The following is a 15,485-nucleotide window of genomic DNA, read 5'->3' on the forward strand; positions in this document are numbered from 1 at the left end:
CCGCTGTATCGGTCGGTATTGTGAGATGTGCTGCAGCCTGACCTCTCTGCAGGTGTTGTGAGCACTGCTGCAGTCTGCTCTCTCTGTAGGTATTGTGAATATCCCTGGAGTCGCCTCTCTCTGTCGGTATTGTGAGATGTGCTGCAGTCTGCCCTTTCTGCAGGTGTCGTGAGCACTGCTGCAGTCTGCTCTCTCTGTTGGGATTGTGAGATGTGCTGCAGCCTGCCCTCTCTGCACGTGCAGGTATTTAGAAGATCCCTGCAGCCTGATCTCTCTGCAGGTGTCCTGAGCACTGCTGCAATCTGCTCTCTCTGTCTGTATTGTGAAGATCCCTGCAGTCTGCTCTCTCTGTCCATATTGTGAGATGTTCTGCAGTCTGCTCTCTCTGCATTTGTTGTGAGCTCTACTGCAATCTGCTGTCTCTGTCGGTATTGTGAAGATCCCTGCAGCCTGATCTCTCTGCAGGTGTCCTGAGCACTGCTGCAATCTGCTCTCTCTGTCTGTATTGTGAAGATCCCTGCAGTCTGCTCTCTCTGTCCATATTGTGAGATGTTCTGCAGTCTGCTCTCTCTGCATTTGTTGTGAGCTCTACTGCAATCTGCTGTCTCTGTCGGTATTGTGAAGATCCCTGCAGTCTGCCCTTTCTGTCAGTGTTGTGAGATGTGCTGCAGTCTGCCGTCTCTGCAGGTGTCGTGAGATGTACTGCAGACTGCTCTCTCTGCAGGTATTTTGAAGATCCCTGAGGTCGGCTCTCTCTGCCGGTATTGTGAAGATCTGCTGCAGTCTGCCCTTTCTGCAGGTGTTGTGAGCACTGCTGCAGTCTGCTCTCCCTGTCGGTATTGTGAAGATCCCTGCAGACTGCTCTCTCTGTCGGTATTGTGAGATGTGCTGAAATCTGACCTCTCTGCAGGTGTTGTGAGCACTGCTGCAGTCTGCTCTCTCTGTCGGTATTGTGAACATCCCTGCAGTCTGCTCTCTCTGTCGGTATTGTGAAGATCCCAGCAGACTGCTCTCTCTGTCGGTATTGTGAAGATCCCTGCAGACTGCTCTCTCTGTCGGTATTGTGAGATGTGCTGAAATCTGACCTCTCTGCAGGTGTTGTGAGCACTGCTGCAGTCTGCTCTCTCTGTCGGTATTGTGAACATCCCTGCAGTCTGCTCTCTCTGTCGGTATTGTGAAGATCCCTGCAGACTGCTCTCTCTGTCGGTATTGTGAAGATCCCTGCAGACTGCTCTCTCTGTCTGTAGTGTGAGATGTGCTGCAGTCTGCCCTTTCTGCAGTTGTCGTGAGCACTGCTGCAGTCTGCTCTGTGCAGGTATTTTGAAAATCCCTGCAGCCTGCTCTCTCTGTCGGTATTGTGAGATGAGCTGAAGATCCCTGTAGCCTGCTCTCTCTGCAGGTGTCATTAGCACTACTGCAGAATGCTCTCTCTGCAGATATTGGGAAGATCCCTGCAGGCTGCTCTCTCTGTCGGTATTGTGAGATGTGCTGCAGTCTACTCTTTATGCAGGTGTCGTGAGCACTGCTGCAGTCTGCTTTCTCTGTCGGTATTGTGAGATGTGCTGCAGTCTGCCCTTTCTGCAAGTGTCGTGAGCACTGCTGCAGTCTGCTCTCTGTGCAGGTATTTCGAAGGTCCCTGAGGTGTAATCTCTCTGTTGGTATTGTGAGATGTGCTGCAGCCTGCCCTCTCTGCATGTGTTGTGAGCATTACTGCAGTCTGCTCTCTGTGCAGGTATTGCCTGCTCTCTCTGCAGGTGTCGTGAGCGCTACTGCAGAATGCTCTCTCTGTCGGTATTGTGAGATGTGCTGCAGTCAGCCCTTTCTGCAGGTGTTGTGAGAACTGCTGCAGTCTGCTCTCTCTGTCGGTATTGTGATGATCCCTGCAGTCTGCTCTCTGTCGGTATTGTGAGATGTGCTGCAGTCTGCCCTTTCTACAGGTGTCGTGAGCACTGCTGCAGTCTGCTCTCTCTGTCGGTATTGTGAGATGTGCTGCAGTCTGCTCTTTCTGCAGGTGTCGTGAGCACTGCTGCAGTCTGCTCTCTTTGCAGGTGTTGTGAGATGTGCTGCAGTCTTCTCTCTCTGTCGGTATTGTGGTGATCCCTGCAGTCTGCTCTCTGTCGGTATTGTGAGATGTGCTGAAGATCCCTGCAGTCTGCGCTCTCTGTCTGTATTGTGAGATGTGCTGCAGTCTGCCATCTCTGCAGGGGTTGTGAGCACTGCTGCAGTTTGCTCTCTCTTGTCGGTATTGTGAAGATCCCTGCAGTCTGCTGTCAGTATTGTGAGATGTGCTGCAGTCTGCCCTCTCTGCAGGTGTCGTAAGCACTACTGCAGCCTGCCCTCTCTGCTGGGGGCGTGACCACTACTGCAATCTGCTCTCTCTGTAGGTATTGTGAATATCCCTGGAGTCTCCTCTCTCTATCGGTATTGTGAGATGTGTTGCAGCCTGCCCTCTCTGCAGTTGTTGTGAGCACTGCTGCAGCCTGCCCTCTCTGCAGGTATTGTGAAGATCCCTGCAGTCTGCTCTCTCTGTCGGTATTGTGAGATGTGCTGCAGTCTGCTCTCTCTGCAGGTGTTGTGACGATCCCAACAGACTGCTCCCTCTGTCGGTATTGTGAAGATCCCTGCAGACTGCTGTCTCTGTCTGTATTGTGAGATGTGCTGCAGTCTGCCATCTCTGCAGGTGTTGTGAGCACTGCTGCAGTCTGCTCTCTCTGTCGGTATTGTGAAGATCCCTGAGGTCTGCTCTCTGTCGGTATTGTGAGATGTGCTGCAGTCTACCCTCTATGCAGGTGTCGTAAGCACTACTGCAGCCTGCCCTCTCTGCTGGGGCGTGACCACTATTGTGAATATCCCTGGAGTCTCCTCTCTCTGTCGGTATTTTGAGATGTGCTGCAGCCTGCCCTCTCTGCAGGTGTTGTGAGCTCTGCTGCAGTCTACTCTCTCTGCAGGTATTGTGACGATCCCTGCAGACTGCTCACTCTGTCGGTATTGTGAAGATCCCTGCAGACTGCTCTCTTTGTCTGTATTGTGAGATGTACTGCAGTCTGCAATCTCTGCAGGTGTTGTGAGCACTGCTGCAGTCTGCTCTCTCGGTCGGCATTGTGATGATCCCTGCAGTCTGCTCTCTCTGCCGGTATTGTGAGATGTGCTGCAGTCTGGGATCTCTGCAGGTGTTGTGAGCACTGCTACAGTCTGCTCTCTCGGTCGGTATTGTGAAGATCCCTGCAGTCTGCTCTCTCTGCCGGTATTGTGAAGATCCCTGCAGTCTGCTCTCTCTGTCCGTATTGTGAGATGTGCTGCAGTCTGCTCTCTCTGCATGTGTTGTGAGCTCTACTGCAATCTGCTGTCTCTGTCGGCATTGTGAAGATCCCTGCAGTCTGCTCTCTCTGTCGGTATTGTGAGATGTGCTGCAGTCTGGGATCTCTGCAGGTGTTGTGAGCACTGCTGCAGTCTGCTCTCTCGGTCGGTATTGTGAAGATCCCTGCAGTCTGCTCTCTCTGTCGGTATTGTGAAGATCCCTGCAGTCTGCTCTCTCTGTCCGTATTGTGAGATGTGCTGCTGTCTGCCGTCTCTGCAGGTGTCGTGAGATGTACTGCAGACTGCTCTCTCTGCAGGTATTTTGAAGATCCCTGAGGTCGGCTCTCTCTGTCGGTATTGTGAGATGTTCTGCAGTCTGCCCTCTCTGCATGTGTCGTGAGCTCTACTGCCGTCTGCTCTCTCTATTGGTAGTTGTGATGATCCCTGCAGGCTGCTCTCTCTGTCGGTATTGTGAGATGTGTTGCAGTCTGCCCTCTCTGCATGTGTTGTGAGCTCTACTGCAGGCTACTCTTCGTGCAGGTATTTTGAAGATCCCTGCAGTCTGCTCTCTCTCTTGGTATTATGAATATCCCTGCAGGCTGGTCTCTCGGTTGGTATTGTGAGATGTGCTGCAGTCTGCCCTCTCTGCAGGTGTCGTGAGATGTACTGCAGACTGCTCTCTCTGCAGGTATTGTAAAAATCCCTGACATCGGCCCTCTCTGTCGGTATTGTTAGATGTGCTGCAGTCTGCCCTCTCTGCATGTGTCGTGAGCTCTACTGCAGTCTACTCTTTCTATTGGTATTGTGAAGATCCCTGCAGCCTGCCCTCTCTGTCGGTATTGTGAAGATCCCTGCAGCCTGCCCTCTCTGTCGGTATTGTGAAGATCCCTGCAGCCTGCCCTCTCTGTCGGTATTGTGAAGATCCCTGCAGTCTGATCTCTCTGCAGGAATTGTCAAGATCCCTGCAGCCTTCCCTCTCTGTCGGTATTGTGAGACGTGCTGCAGACTGCTCTCTCTGTGGGTTTTGTGAAGATCCCTGCATCCTGCTCTCTCTACAGGTGTTGTGAGATGTGCTGCAGTCTGCCCTCTGCATGTGTTGTGAGCTCTACTGCAGTCTGCCCTCTCTGCAGGTATTGTGAGCACTGCTGCAGACTGCTCTCTCTGTTGTTATTGTGAGATGTGCTGCAGTCTGCCCTCTCTGCATGTGCTGTGAGCAATACTGCAGTCTGCTCTGTGCAGGTATTTTGAAGATCCCTGAGATCGGCTCTATCTGTCGGTATTGTGAGATATGCTGCAGTCTGCTCTCTCTGCAGGTATTGTGAAGATCCCTGCAGTCTGCTCTCTTTGCAGGTGTTGTGAGCTCTACTGCAGTCTGCCCTCTCTGCAGGTATTGTGAGCACTTCTGCAGACTACTCTCTGTGCAGTTATTGTGACGATCCCTGACGTCTGCTCTCTGTGTCAGTTTTGTGAGATGTGCTATAGTCTGCTCTCTCTGCATGTGTCGTGAGCTCTACTGCCGTCTGCTCTCTCTGCAGGTATTTTGAAGATCCCTGCAGTCTTTCCTCTCTGCAGGAATTGTGAATATCCCTGCAGTCTTTCCTCTCTGTCGGTATTGTGAGATGTGCTGCAGTCTGCTCTCTCTGCAGGTGTCGTGAGATGTACTGCAGACTGCTCTCTCTGCAGGTATTGTAAAAATCCCTGACATCGGCCCTCTCTGTCGGTATTGTTAGATGTGCTGCAGTCTGCCCTCTCTGCATGTGTCGTGAGCTCTACTGCAGTCTGCTCTTTCTGTTGGTATTGTGAAGATCCCTGCAGCCTGCCCTCTCTGTCGGTATTGTGAAGATCCCTGCAGCCTGCCCTCTCTGTCGGTATTGTGAAGATCCCTGCAGCCTGCCCTCTCTGTCGGTATTGTGAAGATCCCTGCAGCCTGCCCTCTCTGTCGGTATTGTGAAGATCCCTGCAGTCTGATCTCTCTGCAGGAATTGTCAAGATCCCTGCAGCCTTCCCTCTCTGTCGGTATTGTGAGACGTGCTGCAGACTGCTCTCTCTGTCGGTTTTGTGAAGATCCCTGCATCCTGCTCTCTCTACAGGTGTTGTGAGATGTGCTGCAGTCTGCCCTCTGCATGTGTTGTGAGCTCTACTGCAGTCTGCCCTCTCTGCAGGTATTGTGAGCACTGCTGCAGGCTACTCTATGTGCAGTTATTGTGAAGATCCCTGCAGACTACTCTCTCTGTTGTTATTGTGAGATGTGCTGCAGTCTGCCCTCTCTGCATGTGCCGTGAGCAATACTACAGTCTGCTCTGTGCAGGTATTTTGAAGATCCCTGAGGTCGGCTCTATCTGTCGGTATTGTGAGATATGCTGCAGTCTGCCCTCTCTGCAGGTATTGTGAAGATCCCTGCAGTCTGCTCTCTTTGCAGGTGTTGTGAGCTCTACTGCAGTCTGCCCTCTCTGCAGGTATTGTGAGCACTTCTGCAGACTACTCTCTGTGCAGTTATTGTGACGATCCCTGCCGTCTGCTCTCTGTGTCAGTTTTGTGAGATGTGCTATAGTCTGCTCTCTCTGCATGTGTCGTGAGCTCTACTGCCGTCTGCTCTCTCTGCAGGTATTTTGAAGATCCCTGCAGTCTTTCCTCTCTGCAGGAATTGTGAATATCCCTGAAGTCTTTCCTCTCTGTCGGTATTGTGAAGATCCCCGCAGTCTGCTCTCTCTGCAGGAACTGTGAAGAACCCTGCAGTCTTTCCTCTCTGTCGGTATTGTGAGATGTGCTGCAGTCTGCTCTCTCTGCAGGAATTGTGAAGATCCCTGCATTCTGCCCTCTCTGCAGGTGTTGTGAGCTCTACTGCAGTCTGCTCTCTCTGCAGGTATTTTGAAGATCCCTGCAGTCTTTCCTCTCTGCAGGAACTGTGAAGAACCCTGCAGTCTTTCCTCTCTGTCGGTATTGTGAGATGTGCTGCAGTCTGCTCTCTCTGCAGGAATTGTGAAGATCCCTGCATTCTGCCCTCTCTGCAGGTGTGGTAAGCACTACTGCAGTCTGCTCTCTCTGCAGGTGTTGTGAACACTACTGCAGCCACACTACTGCAGCCTACTCTCTCTTGAGGTTTAAAGCGCTGCTTGGCTTGTCCTTTCTGCAGGCAGGTCTTTGTTAATTGTAATGTGCCTGGCCTCTCTCTTCGTGTGTTGCAAGCACTGCTGCAGTGTGCTCTCTGCAGGTATTGTGGGCGCTGCTGCAGTCCCGCGTCTGCGGTTCTTTGGATTGTACTGCAGAGCTGATGCAGCGCTGCTGGGAATAGGTTATTCGACGCATGGTTTTGGGAGGACGGGCTTAGCTCGGGTGGAAGACACAAAAAGAGGGGTATGGAGGGTCAGAGAAGGGGGAGGTAGAATCGGAGATACGGACTGCTAAGCGCAAAACCTAAATCCACCGGTGTCTATGAATAGTGGTGTTTGAGCACTGACATTTGTGTGCACCAAAATGCGTGTAGAAAAAGAGGGCATATGTGCACACGGCCTGTGTGTGACCACTACAGGATATATATATATATGGAGAGAGAGAGAGACATAGAGAGAGAGAGTGCGCGTGTGTGAGACAAAGAGAGAGAGAGAGAGAGAGGCATAGAGAGAGTGTGCGTTTGAGACAGAGAGTATGTGTGCGCGTGTGTGTGAGACAAAGAGAGAGAGAATGGTCAAATTTATTTAGGTTGGGGACTCGCAAGCAGGACTTGATTTTTTTAATAAGAGCGGTGGTGGTGGTCGAATACTGAACGGCTCAGTCAGAAGCAGCCGGGGGTGAGAACTTGGATAGCTGGCTGTTTCCGTACACATAGGGTGGCCACAAGCTTTCAGTATGTACCCTGCAAAGGTTATTCAATTTAGCACGCCTGGCTTTTTAGAAAGTGTCGACTTCCCCCAGAGGAGGGCATGTTTTCATGTGCTCCAGTGCAGAATTATTTAGCAGTCCCTAGCAGAAAGCAATGTAGTCAACTCGGATAATACTGTGTGCAAAAGTTGCATTTATTTCCCCTTCGTGCCTCATTGGTTGTATTTTCTATGTTAGTGAGCACTGTCATTTAACTCGCCCTATGCCCCTTCATGAATGCACAATAGTAGGCCTATGGCAATGTTTGAGAAATGTCCCATATGTTTTTGTGATCAAAGTTTGTTCATGCCACCCTCTGTAAAGTATACTTGCCTCCTCCACTCTAGGATGCCTGATAAAAGATCTGCAAACCTCTGCTCAACCTTCCTTTGTGTTTATATTAGGCATATATTCAAAGATGGTCAAAATCCTGACATTTGGCTGCACCAGGGTGGAACAAATGTGATTATACTGTCAAGAACATTTGGCCTTCCCAAAATCAGCTGAGATTTCCTGACTTTGCGTGGACCACTGCAAGTTCACTCGATTTGCCACAACGTGTTTCGGCTTTCTCTTGGTGGAGTCTGCCTCGGAGGCTTTATTGTACCGACTTCACATGATTTGTTGTTTACCCACAGAAACTCTCAGCCCACCTTCCTGTAGTTATTTCGTGATGGAACCTGCATCATAATCTAGATAATTGACTATGCCCAGGGGTGTGTGAATTTTTACTATGCCCACACAGTCGTGAAAATGTTTGCACCACAAGTCCTGGCCAACATTAGCACAATAATCTTTCTGGTGACATGAGTCCTGCTTTGAGAATGGCATGGAGGAGGATTCCCAGACTGTGTTATATCACCCGCTTCCCTTGCGGCACTGTAAGGCACAAAGAAGGTTCTCTGGCTGCTCCCCATGGTCACATGGAACTGCACAGTCATGAATTACACGTGTCCTGTGGCTTGTTGGTACTTGGCCTGCTGCGAAAGAACGGCGCAGTTGGCATTGCCCAGTCTCTGATTCACAAAAAGATGCCAGGTTCTATGATTTGGTGGAACTCCGTCAACAAAAGTGAAGAATTTAGCTGGTGACTGGTTTAAGGCTCTTCCAGAATTGTTTCGTGACCAGTAGTTCTTGAGGACTGCTCGAAATACATGCGGGAAATGTTGGCATCTTCCTAGGATCCTTTCAAAGATGGCTCCTTAGGGAGAACCAAGGAACAGCGATTTCTTCATTGGAAGTAATAGCAATATTTTGTCAGAATTACGGTTTGTGAAAAACCAGTGTAAGCTGCTAAATGCTCTAGTAAAATCATTTAAGGGCCAAAACCATTTGATAATAGAGACTCTCCCGTGGAAGAAATGGTACCAGAATACCGTGGCCTGATAATCGTCTGACAACAGGATTCTGTCCTAAATATTCTTTAAAAAAATATTGGCTCGTGATATTTCGGTGAACAGTATTTAGGACACGATTTTTATCTCACAGTATTTTCGTTATTGCTATTCTGACATGCAACTCTTGATGAAACTGCAAAGTGCCTGCTTCCAAGATATATGAGCCTTAAGCACGGCAGCACCAAAGGTCTCCTACTGTTTCCTGTGGGTCCGACTGGCGTTGTAATTTTACGTTAGGGAATATTATTAACAGGAAATCCTATTACCATTGCTTTTCTAACGGCATGGTACATGCTAATGCTCATCCCCTGTGTTGTCCAATTCTGTTTTTCTTAGGTATGGAAGACGTGTTTGCAACTGAATCAGTTACAATGTTGTCGACTGACAGCCAGAATTCGCTAATGAATAGACAATCATTAGGAAAATCAATGCAAATAACGTGATTTTTCAGGGTGAGCCAAACCCCTGATAGAGGGGTTTTTAATGCACGAGTCTACGATTTCTGTGAGATGCCGAATGAAAGGTTAGTAAATGCTGTAAGGTGAGACTCGCGGTTTGGCTGTCAATGCATGTTTATGTCTGACACTCTGTGCTGATGTGGATGGATGTCTCTGTTTGACTGTGTCAGTATATTTGTCTGCTTGTGTTTGCCTCATTTTTGATATCTCAGCGCATGAGTGGTAATTTTTGACGCCTGTCTTTGCATGCATTTCTGCGTGAGTGGGCGATTGGTGTTTGTCTCACTGTGCCTGTATGCCACTAAAGTTTTGAGAACATACATTTTAAATTTGTAGCTGTGTGCACGTTGGTGGGAGAGGTGCTTCTCGTTATGTGATTATATGTTTGACTGTGCGTGGTTGACTGATTTATTGTATGTTTCTCTTCTTTATCTATGGTTTTGGATTCCGCAGTCTTACCTAGTAGCAGAAACAGTGCTTCAGGGACGTGCAGAGGAAACTATCATGGAATTATACCAAGAGACACACCTAAAAGACCAGGCTGTTATTGACAACATTTTATTTAGTTGGGAAAATGTGCGTCTTTGTTAGTGGCCTCGAAATCCATGCATTATTGTGAGATAAACTATCGTTTGATAAAATATTGGTCAGACCAATGCAACCAGCATTCATAATATGTATAATCATCTAGTTCAATACTCTGCTCTAAACCGATGAGTGAAGGATCTTTTAATGATCCATGCAAAGCTCTGGGTATGTAGTCCACGTGTACCACAATCAAAATGGTTGAAGGTTGTTTGGCATGCTGGTGGATTGTTTACAAAGCCATTGTTTATTGAAGTCTCTTTTTCTTTTCTCTCTTTCTCCCTTGCACCTCCTTGATTCGGCTTGGCAGTATGTCGCATTCGCATCGCTCTTCTTCATCCTCATCTCCATTACCACCTTCTGCCTGGAGACACATGAGGCATTCAACCACATCCAGAACAGGACAGAGACTACAGTGGAAGGGAACATTACCAAGACAAACACCATCCTAGAGGTGGAGACGGAACCCTTCCTCACCTACGTGGAGGGCATGTGCGTAATTTGGTTTACTCTTGAGTTCTTCATGCGTGTCCTCTTCTGCCCTGATAAGTTGGAGTTCATCAAGAGCAGTTTGAACATTATTGACTTTGTGGCCATCTTGCCCTTCTACCTGGAGGTGGGCTTGAGTGGTCTTTCTTCTAAAGCTGCCAAGGATGTCCTGGGGTTCCTAAGGGTGGTCCGCTTTGTCCGGATCCTGAGGATCTTCAAGCTGACCCGCCATTTTGTAGGCCTGAGAGTTCTTGGGCACACGCTCCGGGCCAGCACCAATGAGTTCCTGTTGCTCATTATCTTTCTGGCCCTGGGCGTCTTGATTTTCGCCACCATGATTTATTACGCCGAGAGGATTGGTGCTGACCGCGATGACATCACAGGAAGCAAGCACACCAACTTCAAGAACATCCCTATTGGCTTTTGGTGGGCTGTGGTGACCATGACAACTTTAGGCTATGGGGACATGTACCCAGTGACCTGGTCTGGGATGCTGGTGGGCGCCTTGTGCGCCTTGGCTGGCGTGCTCACCATAGCTATGCCGGTCCCAGTTATTGTGAATAACTTTGGAATGTACTACTCCCTGGCGATGGCAAAACAGAAGCTACCAAAGAAAAAGAACAAACACATCCCGCGCCCCCCGCAGCCAGGATCGCCCAATTACTGTAAACCTGACATGCAGTCACCGCACAGGAGTGCCCAGGGGGATTCGTGCCCCCTAGCTCAGGAGGAGATCATAGAGATCAACAGAGCAGGTAAGGCCAAATAACTTGAAAAGAGCAAAAGTAAAAATTAACACTACGTATGCATAATGTATCGCCTCCTCTGTCGATGATAATCAACATGATGTGCTATAGAGACGGGACCCCATCTAAATCTGTGATTATGCTGCTTCTCATACCTTGGTGTATCTGGCACTAGTACACACTACACACACAGATTATCTCGAGATTGGGGGATCTCTGGTTCTCTCGCTGTGTATCTCACACTAATGTACAAACTGCTTTCTCGTAAACTTGGTGTATTTTGTCATTTTACACATTCAGCTTATTTTACCCCTGTTGCATCTACCACTTGTGCTCACCATGTATTTCATACCGTCTTAAATCCCATGCTTTTATACACCATTTTTATTTTACTCATGTATAATATGCACAATTGTACCCCGATTCTTTTATGCGAGTGTATCTTTCACTAATGCATGGGCTGCTTTTTGTAACACAGGTATCTTGCACTAGTGCATATTGTGCTTCTCGTAGTATAACAGTAGTGCACACTCTGCATCTCATAACCTTGGCATAGTTTTACTAGTGCAGACCTTGCTTCTCTTAATTTACATTGGTGGACACCGACCTTCTTGGTGGAGCTTACATAGGTGCATAACCTCCTTATCATAACCGTGCTGTATTTTCACTAGTGCACACTGTGCTTCTCGTATCCCTGATTTAGCTTATGTTAGTGCACACCCCATTTTTCATAATCTTGGTGAATCTCACACACCACACTTATTTGTCTCTTGTGTATCTTACAGTTGTGCATACTGCAATTCTCATTTGGCTAGTCTATCTCAAACTAGTGCACCGGTTTTTCACAATTCTGGTGTTTTTCACGCTGATATGCATCATACTTCTTGTACTTTTTATGTATCTCAAACTAGTGACCACTCGGTTTGTTACCTCTATTGATTTATGTGCTTATGCACTCCGTGCCTCTGTAACCCTTTTTTCCATCTCTATCCAGCCAGTCTATCTTAACCTGGTGTAATTTATACCCATTTTACCTCTTCAGTATTTCACCCTTCTTCTTTCGCAGTTAGTGTATTTTACAATCATTCTAGCTCTGGTGTATATTACTTCAGTACACAATTCCTATCTTTTCTCGCTCTATCTAAGACTGCAGCAGAACTTCCTTGTTCTACCTTGCTGTATCTCACACTTGTGCATACCATATTTTTTTTAACTCTGGAGAAGCTAATACTTGTTAATAGCACACTTTTCTTGAACCAGGCTTGGTGGCTCAATGTACTATTGATTCTACTGCAAGGCCTGGTATCCTCCCGAAATGTAGTAGACTGAGATCCTTTGAGTTTAGTACCTGTTAGTACCTGTGAAAACTGTCAATAGCATGAAGAGACCCTTCAGACCTATTTGTGGGTGTAAGGGAGTGTGGGGCAGGCAGGGGATAATGACCCCAGCCATGGTGGGTTAGGCTGCTTGCCTCTGGTGTCCATCCTATTATGGCTGTGCATACAGGGCCAAGTACAACCATTCCTACACTTGACTCTGAGGGTAACGAGGGCAAGCAGTCACAGGCTTCCCAGGGGGTCGTATCGGTTCAATATGCTTAGAGCTTCACAGCCAGCCTGCATATACAACTCAATGCCAATCTTAGTGCTTGTCTTTATGTAAAATAAAGTATTTTTATCTCACAGCAGATCTAAACACTGCCACAGTGCGTCTTGATGATCAAATACAAGGTGGTACCCCTGGTTACGGTCACCTGTGAGTGATACATCCCTCGTCTCCGGCCACCTTTCCCCTCCAAGTACTCTCTTCTACCTGGGCGCCCTATCAATTAAAGCCCCCAGTAGTTTGTGGCAGAGGCATTATTTAAGCACAGGTTCAGATTACTTTATACTAATCACAGAGGTTCAGGTGCACAATCAGGTCACTCATTTTTACTTATATTAATGATGTGGGCAGAAAAGTCTCAAGTCCTTGTGCCCGAGTCTTCTGTGCATGTTACAGATTATGTTCTAACCTCAGGCATAGGGCTGCATTACCCGCGTGTTGGTTCTGCAGAAGTCAGGGGGTGGTTTGTCGTGTGCAGCCCCATATCGTCAGTGCATGCAGTGGCCTTCCTTCAGATTAGGCTTTGCCAGAAAAATGCAGATTGCTGGGGCCTATTGTATTGTTGATTCGTCTCAGAGGTTTATTTCCTTAATATCAAAGGCAGTAAAATATATAGAGGAGAGTTGCGCTATATTTGAATCTTTCTTTCTCCCTCTCTCTTTCTCCCTTGCATTCCCTTTGTTTTCCTTTCTTTCTCTTCTTTTCTCTCTTGCTTTTCTCTATTGTTTGTCCTTTCTATTGCATTCTTTCTTCCTCTCCTCCTCACCTTCTTTCTTTCTTACTTCTTCCTCTCCCTGCTCTTACTTTTCCTTCTCCCCGTCTCCTTACTTCTTTCTTTCTTTCTTTCTTTCTTTCTTTCTTTCTTTCTTTCTTTCTTTCTTTCTTTCTTTCTCTCTTTCTTTCTTTCTCTCTTTCTCTCTTTCTTTCTTTCTCTCTTTCTCTCTTTCGTTCTTTCTCTTCTCCTTCCCTCCTAAATGTCTTCATTCATTGATTTGTGTTTTAACTTTGCGTCAGAGATCTACACATGGGTATGGGGATGGCAGCAGAGAAATGTTTCTTGCAGAGTACTGTGAAGTCTGCGAAAACGTATTTTTTAATCTTGAATCATTAAGTCCGGGCCAGTTTCTCAACATCAACCAAAGGATTTTAGGGTAATTAGCCAACTAATGATTTGTCTTTCGGGCCCAAGCTCTCAATAGAATAGTGTCATCCCATAGACTTCACAACAGAGGTAACATAAACCCCAGTGTGACACTCAACTCTCACAGTTGATTCATAAAGAAGAGCAAAAAGACAAAACAGGTCCTTGGAAACCATACAAATAAGCCTTTCCCAATATAGCTTTTCTGCCATAAATGGTGTGTGCTGACTACAGCAGAACTAGGTGCTCTAGGGGCAGTATTAAAATGGCTTTATCTTTTTCATGCCAGTATCTCATCTCTATTCCGGGCAATAGCTCAAGATGGTTGTCATAGACCAGAAGTTACTCTCCCCATTGAAAAGGTTGGAGACCACTGTGCTAAAATGAGGGGGGCACATTCATCCCACAATACGATGAGGAAGAATTACAGGATGCCAGTGGTCTGAATACCACACCAGACACTACACTTGTCTGTCCCCGTGTCCTGCCACAGAGGATAGCACCTCTTTCTTTATGGTATTGAGGCAGACTGCAGACGTCCTTGACCTGCAGCTTCCTGCAATACCTACAATAGAGGTCAAAACTAATGACCTCACCAAGATTCTTCAGCCTGGTCAAGCACATACTGACTTTCTTTTCAAAGAGGCTTTAACAGATACTGTCTTGTGCACTTGGGCACAATCAGGCTCTAGGACACTGGTCAACAGGCAGATATGCTTGCTGCCACAGACCGGCACCACGCAGCTCTGATGATTTAACAAAACACCCTATGCCAGAGAGTCTGGTGGTGCAGGTGTCAGCCAGCAGAGTCAAGCGCAATGCCTTTCCAAATACTCCTCCTACCTGTGAGTCGAAACACATGGAAACATTTGGTAAACGCATATTTTCATTGGCCAATCTCGCCTTGTGCTCAGTCAGTGCCGGCTGCCTCCTTGCAAACTACATATTTAACAGTGAGTAATTTACACTGTGAATACTCAAATGAATCACTGGTATGTTTCTATATTTATCACAGACCATGATTTATTAATTTGCTTATAAACAAGCTCAATAATTCTCACTCTTGGTACTTGTACCTGGAATGTACATATACATTGACATATTACAGCACACATACATAACAAAAAATAGAACCATATTCTTAAAAGGAGGACAATCAATCGCCTTATTAGTACATACAACAAATGTGTGAGATAAGAATTGTAATGACAGCTAGAATCTTTCTTCAGCCTTCCAGTATCTTCAAACCTGTGTGGCTGTCTCCCAAATTGAGTGCACAGTCCACAAAGGAGGTAGTCATTAAGAGAGTTCATACACGGAGACCAGGCTTGTCTTCTGTTTCTTTGGTGTGTGTACAAAATGTTCCTTTAGAGTATTCTAGATTGAAAGACATCTCCAAAGGATAGTGTCAACGTGTTGTGGCCTGTTTAACTGTGAAGCTCTTCAGGACATTGGAAGAACTGAAGTACCTATTAAAATAATATTCACATCTATAATCACATTTAGGGTGCTAAACATTTCTATTGTGGATTCAATAGATTTAAAAAACAGATCTGAGAGAGACTATTGGTTATGGATTCCTTACCTTAGAATTACCCCCAGGCGTCAGACTGGATCCAGAGAATTTTCTTCAACAGTACCTCTGCCCGTCGGTAGGTGGCATTGGTCGACTCCACATTCGTCGTTGGCGTCGTGATCGCCGGAATAAAGTCGCGGTATCTACTTAAACACCGCACTTGCACGCTGACATCAGTTCTTTCTTTTTCCACGCCGTCCAGCGCAGATCCAGAGAGAGCGGTACCTCTAGTCACTTTTTGACCGTCATTTTTCGACTTTTGTCGACATCTTTTTCGAGTCGTTCGTCTCCTGGTGCACAGGGATGTCACATCGACAGACTAGCTTCAAACCT

General features: G+C 47.1%; 1 protein-coding gene across 5 annotated transcripts in view; it reads left to right on the forward strand.

Annotated features, from left to right (window-relative positions):
- The window catches only part of LOC146809372 (voltage-gated potassium channel KCNC1-like), a 631,507-nt gene that overhangs the window by 260,070 nt on the left and 355,952 nt on the right, over window positions 1–15,485 (forward strand). For all 5 annotated transcript variants that reach the window (XR_014966411.1, XR_014966410.1, XM_085616189.1 and 2 more), the window contains exon 2: window positions 9,906–10,839. Coding sequence is in view for 3 of the 5 variants with exons in the window: in XM_085616189.1 (XP_085472315.1) it covers window positions 9,906–10,839 (934 nt within the window). In the remaining 2 variants the exon portion in view is untranslated. The remainder of the gene's footprint in view (window positions 1–9,905; window positions 10,840–15,485) is intronic.

The sequence above is a fragment of the Triturus cristatus genome, chromosome 7 (genome assembly GCF_964204655.1).
Source record: "Triturus cristatus chromosome 7, aTriCri1.1, whole genome shotgun sequence".
Taxonomy (NCBI): domain Eukaryota; kingdom Metazoa; phylum Chordata; class Amphibia; order Caudata; family Salamandridae; genus Triturus; species Triturus cristatus.